Source organism: Corvus hawaiiensis, chromosome 3, assembly GCF_020740725.1.
Source record: "Corvus hawaiiensis isolate bCorHaw1 chromosome 3, bCorHaw1.pri.cur, whole genome shotgun sequence".
Classification (NCBI taxonomy): domain Eukaryota; kingdom Metazoa; phylum Chordata; class Aves; order Passeriformes; family Corvidae; genus Corvus; species Corvus hawaiiensis.
The window spans coordinates 98113611-98135649 of NC_063215.1; the positions used below are offsets into that span (position 1 = coordinate 98113611).

General features: G+C 34.9%; 1 protein-coding gene across 1 annotated transcript in view; it reads left to right on the forward strand.

Annotated features, from left to right (window-relative positions):
• The window catches only part of SPATA17 (spermatogenesis associated 17), an 88182-nt gene that overhangs the window by 6046 nt on the left and 60097 nt on the right, over positions 1–22039 (forward strand). The window contains exons 3-5 of the mRNA XM_048299843.1: positions 29–110; positions 5579–5629; positions 11097–11200. Coding sequence (XP_048155800.1) covers positions 29–110; positions 5579–5629; positions 11097–11200 — 237 coding nt within the window. The remainder of the gene's footprint in view (positions 1–28; positions 111–5578; positions 5630–11096; positions 11201–22039) is intronic.

Here is a 22039-nt window from a genome sequence, read left to right on the forward strand (position 1 = left end):
ATTATTTTGTTAATATATTTCATTTTAGACGTCTGAGCAAAATGGCGACTGTGATACAGAAGTGGTGGAGAGGTTATCTAAGAAGAAAACACTTCAGAGAAATAGTGGAGGTAGAAAAATACTATTTAAATTTTGTTTGTTATTTGTAGAATATGTATGAAAAATTCATTCACTCATCATGAAATTAAAAAGCTGAAACTTGATCCTTTATACACACAGTCACACACTTCACTTTACTGTAACGAAAAGCACCATTAATTTCAGTAAGCCAACTCATAACAGTCAAGTTAAGTCAGTGTTTAAGTGTTTGCAGCTCTGGAGTATTGGTCCCCAAACCAGCAATGAGATCTGCTCATGCAGAAGTCTGCCCACATGATGCTAATTGCAGAATTGAAGCTTTACAAGATGCTTTTTTTTTTTTTTTCTGGCAGAACTTTTAATTTTGAAAATAAAATAAGCCAATGTGTCTACACATTGCTGTTTTATGTTTTAGTGGTTTAAATTTCTTACTTAATGAACCTTGAAGTATTAGAGGTTTTGCCTTAAGGCACAAAACAGATCACAGTCAATCTAATTCCCGTGATGGACCTGAAGAGAGCAAAAGTGTATGATAGCACACAAGCTAAAACCTCTGTTAACACATTTAGGGGACTAAGAAGAAAATAATTTAACATAAAAAAATCAGATTTTTAATATGTGGTTTACGTCACTAATTTATCAATTTATGTTAATGTTTTACAATACTGTTAAACTTGTTATTTATTCTTGATTAATTTTGTTAAATTGCTGTGGTTAAGTCAAACCAGACAATTCAAGAAGTTAAAAAAAAAAAAACTATAATAAACCATATATTCCAGACCAAAGTTCATACTCCCTACTAAACTATGTTTTCAAGTAGCAGGACTCATGTACCTGAAAGGTAATTTATTTGTTCCCCAGGTCTGTCAGTAATCTATGTAAAGATTTCCTCTCTTTGAACTTACTTAAGCGCTAAATTATGAGCCATCCTTTCAGTCTCTGGTTTTTAATAATCTTCTAAAAGTAATTCTTGAATGTAAAACAGATAGCTGCATGGTTGCATTTGGTTCTATTTTGAAAAAGTAGAAGCTGAATATTGTTCCTGAGTTTAAGGAAGGTTTATTGAATCTAGGAAAGCTTCTGTAGAAGAGAGACATGGTAATGTATCTTAAAATTTGTTAATGAAAAGAAAGGATCTGTGCAGTCACTGGGACAAGGGAAGGAGGAAATCAACATGATCAAGCAGATTTCCTGTGATCACAAAGCTGAGAGAGCTAACATCATAAACTCCCCTCAGGTTTCCCTGCTCGGATATATTTCTGAAAAGCAAGATAAAAAAGTCTTTAATCAATAAAGCCTTGTGCATATTTAGTTCTTCAAATAGACATAACTGAAAAACTCTTGCCAAATCTGAAGTCTGTGGAACAATGTAGGACAAAAAATTCTGCAACTTAATACATGCATTCTAAATCAGGTCATGAATTCATCCAGGTTCTGGATTCCGGTACTTATCCAGTGCTAGCCAGGGTTCTAGAGGAAGAGAATCTCATCAGAAAGCTTACAAATTTTACAGCAATCAGCACAGGAAATTATCTTTTTCCCTCAAGCACCTCATTTTGTTCTTGCTATCTCTTTGATTGGAGAAGACTAAATAGGACAGTTTGATTGGAAGCCAACCTGAAAACTACACAAGTATCAGATAAAAAGGCATATTCTACTCCCTTTGGACTGCTGTGTATTTTGGGGTGGACTTAAATATAAAGTTTGAGTTAATACCTTATATTTTTTGTTTTACTATCTTTACTAAATTAATGGCTGAATTTGGAATATATAAAAAGCAAAATCTCAGCAGTGTAACATAACTTTCAAGTTAAAGGATCAGATAATGTTTGCAATGAACTCTTGCTAATAAGTGTTGTAATGACTCCTGACAATGAAATACAATGATACATTTACGATGATAGTTCCTTAAATACACTGGTCACTTTAAAATTTGTCTGCTGATAATGATTAGATTGGTATCTGCTGCCAGCAAACAAGGCAAAGCATATGCACAAAATACCCATGATTGCTTGATAATAAATCATTTTAATGATTATATTCAAAATTGTGAAATGTGAATGGTACTGATGCGGAAAATAACAAAGGCTGAGGCTCATCAGATTGGCTGTCCATATGTGCATCACCACTAGTATTTCATTTGCTTCTCCTCTAGTGCCTCTTCCTTGGATTGCTAAGATACATTAGGTAAAAAACCCCAACACCTATTGATGGCATTTATATGATTAAAGTTATGTGCCTTTCTATTCTAAATACAGGTGGTTTGATATAAGGCTTTGTTTCCTAATTAATCTCAAACTAAAATTAAGAACTGCTCTCCTACAGTTTTCTTAATAACTTGGTTGCATTGGTTGTGTTGGATTCTGAAAGTCTGCATGACCTGCAGGAAAATGTGAATTTTAGAACCAGGCAAACACCAGAACATGAAACAAACTGTACATCATTGTTTCTTTGTTACTGTTTTCTCAAAGCCAAGGAATCACTTGTTAAAGCAAGGGGAATTGTAACATTTCATTGCTATGTGAAGTTGGCATGCATGATGGCCATATTTTCAGTTTACTTTGGAATGAGATGCAGTTGAGAAAAGTATTTTATGTTATATAGTTTGACACCACCCTAAATGATTTAGCTTCAACTCAACAACGAGTTTTAAATAGTTTCAGTCCGATAGAAATTAGGCAAATGCCTATTTGCTCTACAAAAAACCCCAAAATACACCACCACCCCATTCCCAGTTTAGACCATGTGTTGCTTCCTTCTCTCAACCTTGATCCCAGTCTCAAACTCATTCAGATTTCTGGTTCTCTTTGAATTTGTCATTTTGTATTAACTCTTTAAAGCAAAAGAAGACACCAATCAGAGCACATTTGTAGATGATCCCCAAGCATGTTTTTAAGTACAAAAGGAGAAAGTAATACAGCAGCTTAAATATAAAAGGCTTCAAATATGTTTGGAAAACCTACACTTAAGGTAAGCTGGTAAGAAGGACTATATATAAACATCAGACTTTATGACAAAGACAAAGACATCCTGTCTCAGAAGTAGAGGTGGCACATGGTTGAGATGGAAAAGTAATTCTTTCCAGAGAGTCAACCTGGCAGTATCACCTTTGAATTGGAACTCAGTGAAAAAATGAGAGGCAATCCAATGGGCACAGACTGAATTGCAGGAAATTCCACTTAAGCATAAGAAAAGAGTCTTCTGGACAAGCAGGCCGCAGTTCAGGAAAGAACTTTTTGTTTATTAGAAGAGCACATAAACATAGACTTGGGTTGAAGCACTAAATTATGACTCTGCTTTTGTGCATAGGGATGAACACATTCTCCATCATTTGTATTAGCAGAACTTTCTAATCAGGATTAGAAAACAGAGGCCAAATCCATTTGCTAAAGAACCTAGATGGTGACACAGCCTTTGGCTTTTGGTGCAAGAATAAAGTTGTAAGACAGTTGCATGAGCAATTCTGCATTTGGGAGACTTGTGATTTAGAGCAAGGGTTGTGTAAAAGCAGGAATGTGTAACTTCCTTCTTACTGTGGGTGACTCTTAAGTGGTGGTAGGGTAAGGCCTGGATTCCTCACACCTTGTTGGGGTGTGCAAGATCAGACATTAGTTGCCATTGACTATTTCTGTAAATAGCAGACAAAGTTCTTCAATACTTGGCCAAGCTCAGAGGGAACATGGTCCCACATTGTCTTTCAGTATTGATGATATAAAGAGCATTAATGATGTTAGGTCTTCAATTTAGGTTCTTCAGTGAAATGGGATGTATTGAGGCCTAAGTGCTCACAGCCTTCAAATATGAGAAGAATAAACGGAAAGGTGTAAGATTGTTTAATTTAATCATTGGTGGACAGAAATCTGATGAACATTTTTAAACTTAGGAACTTCCATTAAAATGTATTTTATCTATTTGGTGGTGTGGTAACTCTTATGTTCCCTTCCAAAGAAAGAAAAGATGAGTTGCAGAACAAAATTTTATCAATTAAATCAAACAGTTTAGGAATATGCTTGAGTCAGGCAACATTATGTCAATCCATTATTAGCCATCTACAATTAGTATAACTCAGTAAATATTTATGGAGACTAAAGGGGAGAGAATCATATCTATATATATATATATACATATATGTATATATGTATATAGATGTATACACATCCACACATACACGTGGAACTTCTTTGAACTTTAAAAACTCTGCAATTTTCTTTCACATAAGAAATATCTTTTGTACTGTTTCCATTATTAGTAGATTGGTATGATATTAAAGTGAGCATTTCAAATGCACCTTAATTAAACTGCAGGAATTATGCCTTGCTTAATGTAATGAAGAAAGAGAATTTAAAATGAAGTAGCATCATTGTGTTCATTTGTAAATAACATATTGCAGCCAACTGTTTCTTAATTGCCCAGACTGTTGATAAATAATCCAGTCCTGCTGCTCTCCACAGACAATTTGCTTTGGATCAGACTAGGCAATTCAAATAACACTAATTACAGTGAAACCCTTTTATAGTGAATTCCTGTTTGCCATGGGGGAGAAAATCACTATATCAGGGGAAAGCACTTTTGCCTTTGATTTGTGTCTAAAACATGAGAAACACATAAAAGCTGCATGTTGTGCTAAATAAAGGACATACTCTTGCATTCAAAGTACTTATATTTTACTTTTTATGATACAATTGTGAATTATGTTCATTTTGCATTTGTAATTAGAGGGCGGAACAGATGTGAAAGCTTAGTTTAAAGTGATGTATCCATTAAAATAACCTATGCTGCCAAGTGATTGCTTAGTATAATAGGGGATTCGTTCACTATGAGAGGAATTCTACTTTATTGGAAGGAAACCAGGACTTCAGGAAATGTTTTCTATATCAGGGGATTCACTGTAACATGGTATCATTGTATTTATGATTTTATGATGTTAAAATGAATATTAAATGAAACAAAATTCCCAACGATTACTCGGGAGGCAGCTAAGTACATAACATTTAGTACAGATGGTTGGAAGGCACAGTTTTGCTCCATCACTGCATCCATATCCTTGAATGATTTCGACTGAAGACAGCATTTCTCTGAATTTTTCATTAAACCAGACATCTTGAAATATGAATTCCTTTTATGTTTCTGTGAGTTTTGGCTAAAAGAACCCCAGTGAATAAATCATACAATACTACATGTCACCAGCACTTGTGAATATTTCTGCTTTGTTATTCTACTCTCAGTAGAGCACCATTGATTATCAAACTCAGCGGAGAGCATTTTATGATCATATATCTCCATTAGCTCCTAGTTTGACTACCATAGATTTTTCTGGTTAAGGCTGCATTATGTATTAGGAAGCCTATCTCTTCAATACAAAGTTTGATTTTATTCTCTCTAAGCCTAGAACTCTTATTATGTATTATGTATAAAGATTCTTATCTTTTATATGTAAAAATAGCAGCACTGTCTTTGTGTAACTGAAATATATGCCATCATTTTTTTTCTTGATTCACAGAGAGCATATTTTATTAAGAAGCTGAATTTCTACAATCAAATGGCTGTCAGGGTAAATATTTCTTCACTTGTTAAACAAATGAAAAGTCAATTGTGCTCCGAATTTGCTTTTAATAAAATGAGCAAAGCAGAATAATATACACTTGATTGATATGCTGATGGCAACAGCAGGAAATAGTACATAGTTAAAAATTAAAGTTACACTGAGTAGTCAGGGTGGTATTTGAAAACTGTAGCTGAATTTAAGGTACCTGAATGTGTCTTACACTGTTTAAATGTTCATTGGACCTGATCATATATGATACTCATAAAACCCCCAAACATTCTATGTGCCAGTGTTCTTACAAATATAGACATATATTTACAGTTCTGACAAACTACAGGGCTTTTAAGCTTGTTTATGTGGCTGTGCTTTTTCTCTTGCTGGTACATGACAGTTGATGTATTGGATCTCAGGAGTTAGATAGCACAGAACAATTTCATTGCTTAAACATACAGGTGGAAGTGAACTGATCTCATTGATGATGATATTATGAGTGAATTTTGCTAGATGAAGAAGAATATAAACAGACCTTGAACTTAAATGAATCTACAAGTGAAGTTTGTTGTGGGTGAAACTGCAAAACATATTTAACTAGAAACTAGCTTTTCTTTTTCCTGAACTTTGAAACTGCACTTGAATAAATATGTAAAACAAATATGGGAAGAACATAAAATAATTTTTGGGATTAAGTCTTTTTATGTTACTTGTTTCTTTCATTTTGTGATATAAAACTGCTTTACTTTAGAGGCCTATATCTTTTTAGGCCAGGCACCTTACCTTTTGAATTCTACCAAATGTCGGAATATGATGACAATGGAGATTAACCCAGGGAAACTCCTGTAGGGTAAGAAGATTCTCAGAATGGATTTTAATTTTGTGGCCTCTCTGGGTCCAGAATAAGTCAGTCAAGAGATCTGTACTCATCAAGTGTTTTGCTTAGTTCTGGTTCTCTCAAAGGCGCAAAGTAGGATCTTACGTTTGGTGCATGCTAGAGAATTGAAGGTGTATAACAGCAGTTTAATACCTCACAAATGTACCTTTTTGTTGTTGTTATAGTTCATTTCTTACTTAGCTAGTTTGAAAGTATTCCACAGTGGATAAGTGCTGTTTACTCATGCAGCTGAGATCAGTGAGAAAACATAAGATGTAAGCCAGCTCTTAAAAGTTGCCTCTGTACTTTCAGAAGACATTTGAAGACCAAATTTCAGAGGTAATTATGTATTCTAGTCAAATGGAGTTTTGCATTTGGTCTTTAATTTTTAAGAGAAATTGAATGTGTTCCCATTCATTTGTAATGGAAATATAATGTTGAATCATTAGGTGATATAAATCTTCAAAGTACCATTTTTTCAGTCATGTCCTTTTCTTTAATGGAAATTTAAATCAGTAGAAAACAATAGAACAGACCTTTATTTAGTTGCAAATGTCAGAATCTGGTTCTCCTCTATCTAAATCTTGTGCAGCCATATCTGCAGAGCAGACTTAAAATGCTACCAATATGAAACACTGACTGGTTTGGGGTTTTTTTCTGTCATGTGTTTCTTGAAGAACTAACCAAGGTCCAGGACAATAGTGAATCAGGCCTGTTGAGTTTCTGCATAGATGATGTGTGCTCAGACTTTAGGCTTCCTAAGCCAACAGTGCCTTTTATTTACACATCGTGAGTTTGATTCATGATTAATATAGCTCAGTGTTCTAAAAATATAACAATAACTGTGTATGTTTCTCTATTTAACCACTTAGTTTTGTCTCATAGTATTATTAAATATTTATTTCAGTTTCTAGTCACTCCTTAGAAAGGCAGTTTCAATTTTTGGCATTTGAAGTATCATTGAGGGCACACACATGCTCAGTTTTGAAGCCAGTCTACGTATCTTGTCTTTCTGGATTGCACTTGGTTGTAATAAGAGCTGTCAGTTTTACCTTATAAAATGAAATCAGAGATCTTGTTTTAATCAGTTTCAGTTTCGAGGCAAAAAATGATTCTCTCTCTTAAAAGATTTAAAGTTGCTGCAAATTTTCAGCAACAAAAGTAATCCTATGGCAAAAAAAAAATTCCACGAGCAGATGGCTTTTGATATATCAAGGTTTTGCCATTTGTTTTAGTGCTTAAAATAAACATTATTTATAAGACCACTTACATTTTGATGTTACTTAATGAGGAATATGCATCATTGATTTGACTAGCTTAAGAGGTCATTTAGAACTTGCCCGTTAACAAGCTGTAATCTGCTGAGCACACAATGACTTTGTTTAAAATTATCTGTTCAGTGCTGATCAATGACAATAATTGTTTTGTACCAATCACTGTTGAAACTTGCTAATTACTTTGAAGGGCATACACACACTTGTCTCTTTTTTTTCAAGAATTTTTTAAACATTCACCTTGGAATTAAATAGGAATGCAATTGTAACATTATACTTCTTTATAAAAGCAAACATTTAGAACTTTCACATCGAAAATATGAGCATCATCAGAAGCTTTGTGTAAAATGGTCTTTCCTAAAAAGATTAATCTTCAGTTTTGGGGTCTCTGACATACAGTATTAGGGAAATAGAAATCAGGCATAAAATAATTTGAGAGACAATGCAGTTTTTCTTACTTATGTTTCATTCAGTTGAAATCAGTGAGTTCATTCTGAACAGAAAGTGGTGTAAATAAAGGTAGAGTGCAGCATTTAATTGGTACACTGAGCCCATTGGAGGTAATTATAGCTTGATACAATTTGAGCCTTTTGTCTTTCAGTTTGAGTTTTGATCCTTTAACCCAGAAATATCCTGTTCTGCATTTATAACTGTGAGGTGAAGACTGTCAGAAAGAGTTTCAAAGGGACCATAATCCTGCATTAATGAGCACATGGCTATGTGGGAGCCAACTTGCTCTTGTTGAGAAATTTTGAAGCCAAACAGAAAAACAAAGCTAAGATCCTTATTCACATGCAAAGGATTTTGCTTAATCCCAGATCTCTGAAGGCATACTCATTCTTTGCTCTTTCTCTCTTCCTTTTTAACCCAATAAGCTTGTGTATGAGAAAGTAGTGTTGCAAAGAATATGAAATTTACTATCACCTAGTGCAAAGTAGCATGTCTAGAACCTTTGTTGTTCTCAGAACTATTATTTGTTCATATTATAACAACATCTAGAGGTCCAAACCCCTTTCACTCATTCAAAAAAAAAAAGAAAAAAAGAAAATACCAATTTTTGAAATTAGGTTTGAGTCTTATTTGGGAAGGGAGGAAAATACATGCTGATGCACAAAGGGGATATAGAAGAATATATTAACAATGGAAGATTATGTCCTCTTATTCCTAATGACTAACACATATCTCAAAGAATTACTGGAAGCTTTTCTGTGATTCTTGTTAAATCTTACATAAAAAGACAATCATAACCTGTACCCCAAGGTGCCATCAATTGAAGCCAAATGTTGATTCTTACTTTGAAGAGTAGTGTTTGGGGGTTTGTGAATGCAAAATCGCACCAAAGTATGAAATATTCAGCCCTGCTTTAGTTGGTCTCCTTTTAGATGGCGCCAGTAAAAGTCTGGAGGTGGAAAAATTGCAATAACTTTTGTCAGTTGTCACAGTGCTACAGAATTGGGCTGCACTGGAACTGGTAGGAGTAGAGAGAATTTTCCCTGTTACTGAAGAGCACTCCCAAGACTTGATGATAAAGATTCTGAAGTTACTGAGTGGAAAGGTTGCTGATAATATGGGCAATGGACAGCTTTTTTTTCTTTGCCTTCTTCCCGAATCAAGCACAAAACCCATGACATTCTTTCCCCCCCTGCCCCCTTTTTTAAAAAAAAGTGCTTATTTAGAAAGAGGTAGGCTAAGAAAAAAAAACCAATAGCACAAACACATGGATTTCATTCCACTAAAAAGTCATCCCTTGGTTCTGGATAGAGAAAGGTTGATGTAAAGGAAAAAAAAGAATAATGTTCCTTATCGATACACTGAAGTGTTTAAGTTCTTGAAAAGTCTGGTAGCTAGGGGCCCATAGGCAAAGGAGAGCTCTTAGTACCTTGCAACACTTTTCTCTTCTATGCATTTAGTGAAGGGGAGTAGCTTCTCATTTGGAGTTGCTCCTGGATAGCAAAACCTCCAACTTCTTGCTTTTTAAATGTAGATTCTGCCTTCTAGAAGTTATGTCTTTTAAGATTTCAAAGCTATAAAGGTCAAAGAGATGGATGTTGGAGCAAATGAAGCTACTGCAGACTGGAAGATAGAAATTGGGAGTTTAACTTAGAAAAATATTGAGGAAAGAAGGAGACAAAATGCAATAAAGGAAGTAAAGAATATTTTGCAAGAAAATGAATAAGTTCAAGGATGGAAGAATTCAAAGATGGAGGAACTAGACACTGGGAAGAGAGGAAAAGATGGTTACGCTGTTTTTCAGATGCAGAGATCTTGAGTACACTGACCTCTTATGGCAAAGAAAATCGGGAGCAAGAGCAGCCCTCAGCCTGACTGAAGAGAGCAAGTTACATCTTCCACCTGTACATGTCCTGGCATAGGGATAAACATAACTCATCAAATGGCAGTCCTGATAGCTTTTTACCTAATTACAGAATCACAGAATTACAGAGCCATTTAGGTTGTGAAAGGCCTCTAAAGTCATTGAGTCCAACCTTTGACTGATCAACACCTTGTCAGCTAGACCATGGCACTAAGTGCCATGTTCATTTGTTTCTTGAATACCTTCGGGGATGTGACTCCACCACCTCCCTGGCAGCCCATTCCAATGCTTAATTGTCCATTCTTAATGCTTACTTTCCCATGCCACAAAGCAGATAGCTGTTAAACAGGTAATGATTTCAGAAACATCATGATTAGAATTTTCAAGTATCAGGGGAGTTTTAAACACATTTGTTGAAATCAGTTCTTGGGAAAAGTTGGGAAGATTAAGTATTTTTTTTCCTCCTCTTTTACTTTTTTCTTTCTATCTTTTTTTTTTTTTCAACTGATGCTTTTCAAAATGCACCAAAATATTAATCCTTTTTGGTGAAGGATGCTACCTAATTTCTATTTGTAATACAACTTTATAACTAGCTACAGATAAAGAGCTTTTCTTCTCCAGGTTAGGCTTTCCCTTTTATGCAAGAGAATAGTATTTTGTGATAAGATTGAACTAATGTGGGACAAATAGACATGAATCATTTTGCATTGGAGATGGAAGAACTGCAATTTGTAAATGAAGTTTCCAGAAACTGTGGTTCGTTGACTGGGAAGGCTTTTATTCAGTTTACACCTTTGCAGAGCACAAAGGTGAAAGTGTAGCAGGAGATGTTGGTGAGGTGGTGACTCAGTGCTACAATGTGTTACATTCTGCCCTAATTTTCTTCATTGAAACTTATTGGTGCTTCCATCAGGTATCACTTCTAAGGAAAGAGGTACTTGGGGTATACTACGTATATTTGATATGCATGCAAACTTCTGATTTGAAATATACTAAGCAACTATTTATTTCCTCCAGATCCAGAAAATGTGGCGAGGCTATTATGTTCGGAAGTATAACCATAATTTTTATGCACTGAAGAAATACCTGAAGGCTGTTTCTGTGAATAACGAGCTTGTCAGGTAAAGATAAAAGCTCTATGTGGTAAAGCATTCATTTCCTCTTCTTTTATTTCTAAAAAGTTTGTGGCACTCATTAAACTATTTCTTTGAGTGTAGGTTCCCCTCCATTATCAAATATATATGTATCAGTCATCATTGTCTTTATTCTATGCCTATTCATGTTGCATCCCATTCTATTCTCATTTACACTGTTATGAATTCAGAATAATTTCTTTGAATTAATTAGGTGTGCTCTGGGTTTGTACTAGTTTAATAAAAATGAATTTGGCTCTTCACCTATGCTGAGAACTCATGGGTTATATGCCCTAAATAGCGTTTGTTGAACTAGATTTTTTTTCCCCAGTATACACAAGCTAACAAAAAATTTCTTTTCGTAATTTATTTCGAATATGGATTATTGACAATGAACGCAAGGGCAGATTTGGATTTAAGTTTCATGCATGAGCCATACTATGAATATTAATTAGGAAAGATACTGGCATGGGTGGATACAGTGAAGCAGATTCTTTTCATAGTTACAGAAGAGAACCAATAGCCTGTCAGATTTCTGTCTAGAACGGTTGTTGCTGTATGTTCTTACTCTATTTCTCCTATCCATCCATTGTCTTTCCCTGTACTTAAGCTGAAACCTCTCTAAAATAGAGGTAATTATTTTCCTCTGGTGGATTCGATATCCTGATCCATGACCGTTACTCAGATAACAGTGGAAACAAACAGCCAAAATGCTGGGTGATGATGCTCATTACTCTCTCATTGTAAATGAAAGCTGTTGGACAAAATCCATGCAGTGTTTGCAGTTCAGAACATCTGGGACAAATCTTTGCTTTCTCAAGCAGAGAAATATAAGGGAGTCTAGTAAACCAATATTTCTGGAAATCTTGTCTAAATCACATGGCAAAGACTGTTACATACAGCAGTGCATGCAAGTTATGTATGAAAAAACATAGGATTATCTAACTTCTTTGTATGCTGGTTATTAATGATATTATTCTTCTGTAGTACAGCTGATGCTACGTCCTCTTCATCATAACATTATTTTTTGTGCACTTGTTGTTACCCATAATGAATCATATTGATAGTCATCTTCCTCTGATCCCTCATTATTATTCATTTAAGTATATTCTATGCAGAAAGTTAGGTCACAACTCAGCAAAAACAGACTTAAAAATTCTGTTATATCTTCAATGGTATCTTCTTGATCGGAAATCCTTGAAATATGCTCTCTTCTTGAAAAGGTAGAATCCTAGGAAGACTAGACTAAATCTTGGAAAATAAGAGAAGCCATAACTTCCTGGTTTAAAATCCATATGACTGAATGAACTGCAAAAACATAACCTGCTTCTCTGTTCATAATAATTTTATCACTCTTCTCCATTCCCTGCCTCAACCTGGACCATGGCTCATAAGTTGTTAGATTGACTTTTGCTGTGTGCCAACAGAACAAGGTAGCAAGTGAGGTTCCTGCTGCACTATGAACATGGACTGGTTGGAGCTTTGTATTTTATTTCCCCACACCCACAATACATCTCTGCTGGGTATGCCTAACTTTGCAGGACTAAAAAAATATTTGGTTGTCAGTGCTTTTATATGTTGATCAAATTCCCTAGTACTTAGTTTAGGTTATTAAAAACCGTAAAGCCTATGGGCTGCATAGGTGTTTTAACCAAGAAATGCTTCTGTGTTCTTCAACAGGTGAGTAGTAGGACTCCAGGTACATCACAATGTGTCAAAGCTGTGGCTGTGTGAGCTCTTAACTGGCAACTGATATATTGATAGTTTGCTAATTTGAGTTCTGTCTTCCAGAGTTGATGGAATACTTGTCTTTTAGGTGAAAAAAATCCATCTTTTTGGTTAAAAAAAAGTTAAAAATTAATTTTTGCTTTAATTTGGACAAATGGATTTTATTCTTTCAGTTTTAAAAATGCATCAGTTCCCAAGTGCAATCAAGGATCACTGCAGTAATCCCTTTACTGGGGTACATTTGAAAACTAATATGTATATCGTCTTCAACATTCTTCTTATGAAATCTAACAGATGTTTAGTGAAGATTAGGTGTAGGCCCTCAGCCAAACAGATTTTTCCTGTCATTGGGCTAAGTTGGTGCCAACTACTTTGGCCCCAAGGTGGCCCACTGTGTTTCTTATGTGGAATATTTAGCCAGGTGGAAGAAAGATTCTCCTCATATTTTCATCAGCCATCACATTGGCTCTGGACAAGTATAACCTCACTGTTCATAAACATTTTTGCATATAAAAATTGTTGCAACTGTGCACTGTAAAAAACACAAGGCATTGCCTGTAGTAGAATGAATGCATTTATGAAGCGGCTGGGTTTTATTAAAACATCAACATTATGGAAGCTTACTTGTCGATGGACAGAGACACTGATATACTTGTGCACTCAGGTTAGACTGCCTTTGAGTGTTGTTTCACATCTCTAGAACACCATAAAGCAGCACAACATGGGATGTGAAATAATGCACTTTTCTTATTTGTCTTACAGCTATTTTCATCAGAATGTGTGCATTAGCACAGTGTCAGTGCTAGTAAAGAAACCAGTTTGTCCACAAATAATAATTGAGCAACAGTAAGGCTGATTTTAAGAACTCCAGAGTGATATAAACTTCCCCTCACCCCCCAAAAAAAAGGCAAAATATATTTTTAATTTCAAAAATTGGTTTAAATTGCATTCTTTCTAGAATTGTGATGTAATTCTAAACTGAACTACACTGTACAGTCCTGTCTTATCTATTCTAGACTAACACTGACAGAATTTTTATTTGTCAACACCTGTCTAAAATCACATTGCAAGTCTTCCTATCTTTTGGACACCAGAGCCAGGGTTTGTGCTTAATTTTCTCCTCTTTCATTAAGGAGGAGCATATATCAAACCATCCCTCTCTCATTTCTAAGAGAAGTTTCAGGGGAAGTTGTCATGAAACTTTGGACATTCTGGTAAGTTTCTTATAAAAGTATCTCATAGGAGTTATTGACCAAATTTCATTTCCTTCTTATTCCTCCTTTAGCCTAGTTTTTTTTTTTTAATAAAGGGCACATGTAGTACTAAGTGTTTTTCTCAACCAGTAGCCACATCTTTACCATTCAGCTTTAATACAAGCCGTCCTTATTTAATAGCTGCCCTCATTTAGTAGCCAGACCTTTATCATTTGTCTTTACTGTGAAAACCCCAGGAGAAAGTAAACTTAATAGAAGCTGCCCCAGTTTAAAGCCATAGAGGGATGTAATTAAGTTTAACAGAAATTGATTTAACAGAAATTGACCTAAAATATAATTAAATAATAATAGTCATATTATGTGTGAGTTTTCACTCACTTAACAGACTGGTTATGGCACTGTTAGACTTAACAGACTTAAGGCACTGTCTTTGTACCAACTGAGGATCACTCCTGGCTTTAGCTCCCAGACTGGCTAAATTCCTCCAGCATTCCTATTACTTCCCACTACTACAGAACTACTTGGTCTGATGGCTGCTGGTGTCCCCAGTAGAGTCCCTATGAGTTAGGGAGAGAAGTGCTTGAAAGAATCCCTTGAGAGATGCAAAAGAACAAATTTGAACCCTAAACTCTGTCTACCTAAGGACATACTCAGATTTTTCTTAACATTTGTACAGTTTAGGTTCAGTGTAGGGATGAAATGGTTTCATTAGTCCTGAGTTCTCTTTTTCCTAAAATATTTAGGAAGTTCTTAATGAAGCAGATAAGAGACATGTTCTTAAATATTTATTTTACTATATTTTGTTATTTATATTTTAGTAATAAATCTTCATCAATAGCATCCATTTTTATTTAAGTACCAATATATCCTGTATTCTATCTGAATATGGATTAGTTGGATGGTTTCATTTATAAATATATGCATTAAAGTAAATTTCATTACTTCTCAGTGCAGTTAATGTATTTAATTTTAAGGGAAAATACATTCTTTTGAAACATTCTTAAAGCTGCATTTACCATCTCTAAGAGCTGGCTAAATGGTTACAAGGGGAAATATGCCAAAAGCAATTAGCATAGGCTGTAACTCCATATGATGCATTAGAATTTTGTTTTATGTGAAACAGTTTCCAGTCCATGATAAGCAAATGGACATCAGTTCACATAAATTAGCATGCTGGTGCCATTATATCCGAAGAATTTATGGATGATGTCAGTTGCCCAACTGTGTGATTAACTTGCAGTTCTTTGCCTAAGGTTATCTACATACTGGCCTTTAAACTATAGTAAAGCAACTTTGCTATATGTCAGGTGTGCAAGTAGAGATAAGATTTTGGGATGTAGCGTTCCATTTACTGATGAATGGCACCATTTAAATTTTTCCCCAGGCGCAGAACTGGGCAAAGATAGCAGTGTCAGAAAACTAACAAAGCAGTGGCAAAGTACTGGCATTGGGGTTCTTATGTAATCAAGGCAGGTGGTTCAGCTTTCTTGGCTACTGAATGAACACTGACTTGAAGGTAGCAAACTAAGGCCTGAGTCTACCTTTAATAAGCATCATAGTCTATATAAACATTGTCGACTTTATAAATTAGGAATTTCACATACTTAGAGGATCAACACCAAATTCCTCTTTCCATTGTTGGCGTTAGTAGTGAGTGGCCCTGGAGAGTGTGGCTTTGATCCGAGTTTGACTGGCTTTTCTATCAGCAGATTTAGTTTCGCAGTCATCATTAAAACTTCTAGGTCTTCAATGCATGTCAGGAAATAGATAATACAAAGCGATAAAAATGACTTCCTTGGCAATATGTATATTCAGAAATCATTTGTGCAGCTTAATTTTTTATAATCTTAATGAAGAGTGAAATATAGTACTTACATGTTGCTGGTGATGTAATCCAATGTTTAGTTATTCTGTAAATATGCCTGAGAATGCAGTATGGAAAAAACATTATCTATCTTATTCTTGATTACTAGACCATTACTGAAGCGTATTTCCTTTTAAGATGGAAAGTACTTGGCTTCTTAAAACTTTTGAGGTATAGCTATTTTCCATGGAGTGGGCTTGAAATAAATCATCTCTTGTCATAGTAATATGAGGAGAACTTAGTCTCCACCTTTCTGTTCCTTTCTGATAAAGGTAAGTCCAGGTGATGGCCATCCTCTCAAGTGTCAAAGTGTTTTGAAGAATGTATATATTGTCTTATAATTCAATTAAGATGTTCCTCATCATTAACTGCAGAAGCAATTGATTCTGTGGTCTATTTTCAATTAGTGCCAAAGCCTTTCATACAGCTCCTTGGAATTCTTGCAACAATAAAACCCTAATTTTTGTAATACTGTCTTTCACTTGATGTTTAATTAACTACTTTATCTTCAACCCATCTTTTTTTACTTGTCTTCAAAGATATGTAGAGGAAATACATTATGCTTTTTAACTTACTTACCTGTAATTTGAATTTTCTGAGTGTAAACTTATACTGTCAGCTTTCTCTGTGAGCTACAGAAATAGAGACAAGTGCCAAGTATGCTTTCTTCTATTTAAATACTAATTTGGAGTGGTAGGTCACATAATTTAAGATACCTATGCCTTTTCCAAAGGATTTTAAGCATAATGCTAGATTTCTAGGAATCTTAAAACTGTAATCCACTGAGGATCCCAGAGTACTTCCGTAGCCACAAATCTGATGCTGTTAGGATAGGTAAGATATAAAAAATGAGCTTTTGGGGTCGATCATGAAATTAAAATGAAGCGTCTAAACGTATAGAGCAGGCAACGGGCCTGTTTTAACTCCCTGGGAAAGCACTTTCTGAATACAGTGAGGTTAATGTAGGAACCATTATGTTTACACAGTAGGCTGAATTTCCAACACAGATTCAGCTACACATGCCTCATGAGCCTTATTCTGTCCATGTCTCTCTTGAGCAAGGGGTGGAAGCGGTCTTACCATGTTTTTAGCTAGTTCTGGGTAAATAGTTAAGTTTTGCAATAAACATGAACACTGTAAGTAATGTAAGCAGCTGCTTAGACTGAAGTCTTCAACGACATGAAGGCAGTATTTTCTCATGTATTTTTATATTGCACTAAACACACCATTAGGATTAACAGATTAAACATTAAGCTTTATTTCACTTGTATCCAAAGAAAATTTTTTGTATCTGAATGTGTAGAAAGAAATCTGAGATCCCTCTGTACACTCATTGGACCAAATAGTCTGTGGTGTATATGATTAGTTTTGATGAAGGTAGAATAAATGATTAGTTTTGGTGAAGGTAGAATAAAACAGGTGTGAAAACACAGTATCATAGAATAACAGTAGTTCTATACCTGTGAGCTTTGAAGGTGCTGTAGTGTCTGGATAGATTTTTTTTATTTTGTAATAGGTCTGTTAGAATTACTGACAGCTCATAAAACATTTTCTGTGGACAAGGATTGACTAATCTTAGCCTTTTAAACTGTCTCATAGAGATAGACTTCACAGTCTTCTATTTTGTCTGAAGTAGGATCTTCACTGTAAAATAAGTAGAAAAGGGGAAGAGGTACATTTTCATTAAGCTCTTACATATCATTGACTGTCAGGTAGGTCTTGTTATGCTGTCCATCCTCATTTAACTATCCCACAAGATCTCTTAATGAAGTTAAGCCCCAAGTTCACTCCAGTAACTCTGTGGCAAGAGTTTGTGCAATGTAACAATTCATCACTTGTCAGGAAGGCACTTTTAGTTTATACATTTAATAAGGGCATCCTCTAGCTTGGTTAATTAGAAGTGAACAGTTTGCATATTTACTAAATGCGGAGTGTCATTGCCACCACGGCCTATTGCCTACATGAATTATTTCTCTATCTGCAATAAACAGCTGGGTAATTATTACTGCCATAATCAGATAAATTCCCTCTGTAAGGCTTTTCTTACATGGCAATTCTTTGAACTCATCCAAAGCTGAACAAAATTTATGAACTCCAGCAGCTAGACCACTTTTTCATAGTGTAGTGTCCCTGTTCCCTATTTCAAGGACATGTAGACTATCATAAATATTGTGTAAATTAGGAGGATAAATATGATTACCTAAAGATTACATATTAATAAACTTGATTTTCAAAATATAATTTTCAGGTTGTAACTGATTACATTATAGCAGTTTTGGTTTATCTAATTGTAGAGATATGACAGGCCATCTATATACAGGCTATACGAGGTTACCAGGCAAGGGCTCTACCGCTTGAAGACTGAAGACTCCTGAAGAAGTATATAAATATTTTTCATGTGCCATAGTCACTTCAGCTGTTTAGGTCATTAGAAGTATGACAAATTTTATGTGCCATTTACTCAACTCACTTAGAGCAGCTCTGTTGTTATTAAAATAAGGTGATAATTCTTTTTATTGTGCTATTTTTGGCTTAATAATGAAGCATAAAATTTAAATGCATTCATTTATGTGTTACATAAGAAAATTAGGTATTTCTTTTATTTGTAGGAGCACTTTATATAAAATTATGTAACTAAGTTTGCTCTGTGGTACCCAAGTATTCCAGCTCATATGTGAGTGTATCTGCAGGTACTCACATCAGTGAGTACTTAATTTACACATATGGGTTTTCCAGAACATGCTATAATATAGCTTAATTTTGGGATCTCCAAAGAAACAAAAAACAAATCAAAAGACATGAATGTTATTTTTCTTAGTTAGCACACAACAGTCTATTTGATCTAGCATCACTATTTTGTTTTAATCGTAATGTAAGGTACTGTGTCTGAGTGCTGCTAGAAAGTTGCTGGTTACTGTTCCCATACTTCATAACTCTTTATCAAATAAGTAGCATTCCTCACAATTCAGCAAAATGCTCAGAGATAGCAGAATGTAAAGGCCAAACAAAATAAAGTGTTCTTTGGCACTGCTCTAGCCAGTGAAAGGCTTTTGAGATTAGACTCCTTTTATAATTTCCCATTTATGTCAGAGAAATAGAAACTACAGCGTTGAAGACCTTTAAAATGAGCCGCTCACAGTCGTTTTTGTTATTGGAAGTGTGGTGATTTTGCACTGTGTTTTTCCAAGTTTGTGATTTTATTTTTGTCTGAGGATGTAAAGGCTTATTGATCTTTCTTTGGCATTTCAGATTTTTTTACAGTGGAAAATTACAGTCCTTTGCTTTATATTGGTGTATCCTGTAATGTCCCTTGAGATATCATAGAATTGCATGAGATGAAAAGCAGTATACAGTCTCTCATGAGCACGTTTTTGTTTTGTTTTCAAGGAAGAATGTCCAAAATGGAAAAAAAAAGGGATCAAGAAATTGTTTTAATTAATAATTTTTTTATTCTCTAAATCATTATAAATAGACTTTTCTATTATCTAAGGAGAGTCAAGTCTCTGAAGTGGTCACTCAGAGAAGAAAACAGAAAAACTATTTGTCTTCTATTTTTACAGTCTAGAACAGTAGTGAGTAATTACAAGAAAGTGTTGGGTTTTTGTTCTAGGAATAATGAAAATAATGTTATTTGGAATCGGACGATCTAGTCTGACTTCAGATATATCACCAATATGATGTCTATCAATATCAACTTCATAGCAATATCTATAAAAAGCACATTAAGCTTTGGCTGAACAATCTAGTCTTGATTTAATAACATCAAAAGGTAGTAAATACCCTTTTTATTCTAATCCAGGAGTTAATTACCTTTGGTGTTCCAAGTATGTCCTGTATTTCCCCACTGAAGCAGTTTCGTTCTATCTTTGAACCATTGCTTCTTGTTATATTCAGCTCTACTAGACTGAAAACTGTGCTAGACATAAACAATGGAGATCACTGAAAGTTGTTGTCTCTGCTTAAAATAATTTTTGTGACAATTTTGGACAGACCTTGAAATGTCCTTTAAAATACTATCAGCATCGTAACTCAGCACAGTTATGATGCCTAGGAAATTTTTAAAAAAATCTTTTTTTCCTTCTGTTGTATTGTCAGTTTGTGCATTCATTTGTATGAATGCTTTTTATCACATGAACGAGCTTCTTCATGTCTATGAAACCTGCTCAGAATACCTCCTTTAAAAGCCACATAATTCTTCATATTGTGAACATGACTTTTCTTAAACTGTGAGAAACTTTTGCTTATTATTATACCCCCTTCAAATTCCTCAGAGTCTTCACCTTGTAGGGATAATGGCAGGAGTCCATTAAGTGGTTTATCCTTGATGGTGAAGCTAAATCCCAATGTTTTACCTTGAACTTCCCAGTTCCTGCTACCTTCAAACCAAATGAAACAACAAAGTGTTTCAAGGAAGCAACATTTGCCACCTCTCTTCTCCAAGAAGGCTATTCTTTTCTTGTCCAATTAACTCACTGTTTGTTAAATGTTTACAGCCTCCTCTAACAAACTGATTTGGTCTTTCAGCTTGTATGACACCCAAAATGATGCAGCACTCATTTGCCTACTTGTACTTGGTCGTGACAGACCTCACAACCATCTATAGCATTGTGCTTGGCCCCTTGGGAAAGGATGCAGTACTCTGACCAGAAGATTATGTGCTTAGGTATAGAAGATAGAATAATTTTTTTTGGATGTACTCTTTAGGCATGTATAATTGGATGTCGAAATCTATAATTAAGTGTAGTCTCATCTATTAGGTAGAACTAAAATTTCAGAGAATAGGCTTTTATTCTTAGTATAATTTCTTGCATGGCATACTGGAAATGCCTGAATTTTTTTTTTTTTTTTTGGTGTTGATTACTTCAATGTTTTCAAGACAGTAAGAGATAAGATTTCCTAACACTTCTGAAAATTGGGATCTAGTTGATATTTTCAGTTTGGCAATGAGCCACTGCTGTGAAATCACATTCTTACAAGTAGCACTGCTGTATTAAAAGAATGTGTCAGATCTCTCCCAAAATAATTACAATTGCTATGTAATAAAAATATTCATTTGCTATGTCTTTCATAATGTTTTATGCTTCAATAAAAATGACATCATAGATGCTCAATGGTAACACCGCTCCATGAATAGGAAATTGAGAAAACCATGAGGTACCACAAAAATCACGATGAAGTTGTGAGACTTGGCATTGGTGCTCTGCTATACATAATGGATCATTACATAAAAGCTCTCCCTGCCTGTTTAATGTGGACAAAGTGTACCATTTTATTTACAAGTGTATGCAGACTTTTATGTGAAAGTAAGTGAAAGATGTGAGTTAGTGAGTAGACCTCAGTCAAATTGTTTCATAATACTCTGAGAAGGAAAATCAACTTAGCTGATGACCTTTAGAAGCTATAACGTCATGTTTGCTTTCTAAATCACATAATGTTGAATATTGTAAATATTGCCAAGTACCATATATTAAAGTAAAAGAAGTACAGATATGTCTACATTGTACTGCACTGCAGCAGAGAGATAACAGTTAGCTTAAATGAGTTCATTCTAGTACTGGGAGCAGCTTAACTGTAGCAAAACATAGCAGTGAGCTTTCCTCTAGTTATTACTGTGCAGATGGTAGCATATGTAGTCTTCTGGGAATTGCAGTGCCAAAAGATAACAGATACTTTCACATGACATTCACTAGAAAACTTCCAGTGGTATTTGGCTGTGGTTAGACATCCTCTTTTATATGTTGCAGGAAAAATTAGGAGCATGACTGCTCTCTTAGCAGCTTAGCAGTGACACTGTGCTAAAAATGACCACTGCTGCTAAACTGCTGTCAGAATAAATTGTGTTGGGGCTTTGTTATCCATTCTGGGCCAGATCGGCTTTGTTACCCTCAAATACTAATTTCACTGTTTAAGCTAATCACCAAATACTAATTTCACTATTTAAGCTAATCAATCAGGCTGATTTTTCATGAAGGGGTCAATACCAAACAGACATTGAGTGAAAACATTTTTCCTGCTGTTAGG